The 3,161-nt window shown below is 47.8% G+C and overlaps 1 protein-coding gene across 1 annotated transcript in view; it reads right to left on the reverse strand.

Annotated features, from left to right (window-relative positions):
• Window positions 1-1,232: 1,232 nt before the first annotated feature.
• LOC138952634 (mucin-2-like) overlaps window positions 1,233-3,161 on the reverse strand; it is a 12,713-nt gene continuing 10,784 nt past the window's right edge. Inside the window, exons 9-10 of the mRNA XM_070324340.1 lie at window positions 2,317-2,500; window positions 1,233-1,452 (exon numbers count right to left, since the gene is read on the reverse strand). Of these exons, the coding sequence (XP_070180441.1) occupies window positions 1,233-1,452; window positions 2,317-2,500 (404 nt within the window). The remainder of the gene's footprint in view (window positions 1,453-2,316; window positions 2,501-3,161) is intronic.

Raw genomic sequence — 3,161 nt, forward strand, 5'->3', positions numbered from 1 at the left:
GAAATTAGAACACGCGCTATTCTTCTGCAAATAACGCTTCGCGATCATAGCACGACGCGGTGCGCCGTTTTGAGCATAAGTCAAATGTGGACAGGGTCGGCCGGGAGTGTCTGGTCGGGCCTTAAATTACTGGGAGAATGCAAGTTTCCAGTACAAAGGACTTAAAATTTCTTACATACTGCTTGACTAAAATCTTTACAAACATTGACTATATTCTATACAAGAAACGCTTAACAAGGGTAAAAGAAGAAACAGAATCCGTTAGTCGCCTCTTACGACATGCTGGGGAGCATCGGGTAAATTCTTCCCCCTTACCCGCGGGGGGTCACTTGAAGATGCCAGACTTGATTTTTGGTGTAAAGGAGGGAAAGAGAGAATGCTTTATGTCCTACAGGCTAAATATTTCGCCTCTTAAGGACACGGATATGGGTTATATGATTCGAGTGTTGCGCCCTCATGGCTTTTGACGAGATACACAAGTGTATGCGTGTTTAGGTGGTATCAGCCATCTGCACTTATGGCAGAATGACCGAGGTCTTTTACGTGCCATTGTGGTTACACGGGGGTGGGATATGGCTTCCGTCTCTGGGTCTTCACATAAAGTTGACCCGTGTCCGTCCCGGCCTGAATTCGAACCTGCGACCTTCCGATCACAACTGACCTACCGGGCCCCCTTATTGGTGTGTGGCTTGGTGGAAGGATGGTCTGGTTGCTTGTAAAATCCTGAACAGATCTCAAGTGGTTTACAAGACCTTTTATACGAGAAGGAAGGTATCTTTTAACTTAATTAAAATCAGTGCAACGACAGTGACCGTTCAGCTCACCGTGGCTGTCGTCTGTAGCTATTCTGGTGTCTGGCCTGTACGTCCATGAAGGATGATCTTGATGGAGCGTCGGAACCAACCTTAGAGCGGCGAATAGATGTGCTGTTTGAAAGAAATAAACGAAGTGTAGTTTGGCGTGGACATCCTAACATATGTCTGTCTGTCTGTCTGTCTGTCTGTCTGACTGACTGACAGTCTGCCTCTCTCTCTCTCTCTCTCTCTCTCTCTCTCTCTCTCTCCGAGTCTCTCTCCTTCGCTCTCTTTCCCTCTCCCTCCCCCTGTCTCCCTCTCTCTCTCTCTCTCTCTCTCTCTCTCTCTCTCTCTCTCTCTCTCTCTCTCTCTCTCTTAAATCGGGAGGGGGAGGGGGAGGGGGCAAAGTGTGGTTCCACTGTAACATAAAACTAACACTCACTCAGAATACTCAGAATCCCTGCGATGCAGATTATCCTTGCTCTGTGTGCGCCTCAGTCGCCGGAAGCACACGACAAAGAGAGCGAGTGAAAGACTGACAACGAGGGCGCCCACTCCGACAGCAATGGCGATGATAGTTCGTGACGTTAGAGGAAGTTTTTCTGCCCTCTCGTCACAGTGTTCACCGACGTACACGAATGTGTCGCCTTTCGGACATCTTGGTGAGAAAAGACATACACAAATGGTTGAGTACGACTGTCTGTATGCCGGTGGGAGAGTGGAAGGAGGGCGGCTGTGTGTGTGTGTGTGTGTGTGTGTGTCTGTGTGTGTGTGTGTGTCTGTGTGTGGTGTGTGACTGAGTGTGTGTGTGTGTCAGTCTGTGTGTGTGTCTGTGTCTGTGTGTGTGTCTGTGTGTGTGTCTGTGTCTGTGTGTGTGGGTGTGTGTGGTGTGTGTGTCTGTGTGCCTGTGTGTGTGTGTGTGTGTGGTGTGTGTGTCACAGTGGTGTGTGTCTGTGTGTGTGTCTGTGTGTGTGTGTGTGGTGTGTGTGTGTGTATTTGTGTTTGTGTGTGTGTGTGAGTGTCTGTGTGTGTGTGTGTGTGTGTATGTGTGTGTGTGTGTGTGTGTGTGTGTGGGTGTGTGTGTGTCTGAGAGTCTCCGTTTCTGTGTCTGTGTGTCTACAGGTGTGTGTGTGTGTGTGTGTGTGTGTGTGTGTGTGTGTGTGTGTGTCTGTGTGTGTGTGTGTCTGTCTGTCTGTGAGTCTCCGTTTCTGTGTCTGTGTCTGTGTGTCTACAGGTGTGTGTATGTGTATGTGTGTGTGTGTGTGTGTATGTGTGTCTGTGAGTCTCCGTTTCTGTGTCTGTGTCTGTGTGTGTACAGGTGTGTGTGTGTATGTGTGTGTGTGTATGTGTGTCTCTGTGTCTCTGTCTGTGTGTCTACAGGTGTGTGAGTGTGTGTGTGTGTGTGTGTGTACAATCAAGCATGCGCACGTCATCGTTTGTGTTTGTGACTGTGTTCCTGTTTGTGCCCTTGTACAAGACGAACTTGACACATGATCGAAATCATAAACACACATTATTTCACCTGCATTTAGGTTGTCCCCCGCTGTCCAGGAAGCACGTCCCCCCACCACAGCCGTAATTTGTACAGGGACTGATACACAGCACGTGCTTCTTGTCTGCCTTCACACGGCACTCGTGGTTACTGGAGCAAGAAGACGCTTCTGAGCTGCACGGGTTCTGTTCAACTTGTCGCAATGTTGAAGTGACTGAAAACAAAAACCTCACAGTTTGGTATATACTGCACATATTCTTGGTCACACTTGGCCATGCTGAAGTGTCTAAAAGAGAAAATTTGACAGTTCAGTGTTTGCTTCACAGGTTCTTGGCTACATATGATGCAATGCTGAAGCTTCATTTCTTCGACAACTTTGTCAAAATGAAGTTATTGAAAAGGGAGCATAAATAAGGCTTTTGTTGTTTGTGTGTGTTTAAATTCATTGTGCGCACAGGGCTGCTGCATGTCAAGATAGCGGAAGAAGACACTCCAGTACAATATGAATCAAGAACGTGATAAATACTTCAGTCAAGTCAGTGAGCGATTGGGTGAGACAGTCAAAGAGAACAGGAGGACACAGAGAGAGAGACAGATAGGCGGATGGACGGACGGATAAAAAGAAAGACGCAGCTAGACGGAGGGAGATGAAAAACAAATTGTAGATTTGTTTTCTTTCAAGGATCAAAGGAATTGCTGCCCGCTGTACCCTCTAGAAGTATGGGGGGGGGGAGGGGGAGGGGGGGATAATTCAAGGCACAGTCCTCCCTGTTCTGTTCAATATCCCAGCTCTGTCCAGGTTTTCTACGTGGATAAGATCAACCCTCTTCTTAGACACATATCAACATTCTAAACCCTGACTGCTTTCTGTGCAG

Source organism: Littorina saxatilis, linkage group LG2 (assembly GCF_037325665.1).
Source record: "Littorina saxatilis isolate snail1 linkage group LG2, US_GU_Lsax_2.0, whole genome shotgun sequence".
NCBI classification, from domain to species: Eukaryota; Metazoa; Mollusca; class Gastropoda; order Littorinimorpha; family Littorinidae; genus Littorina; species Littorina saxatilis.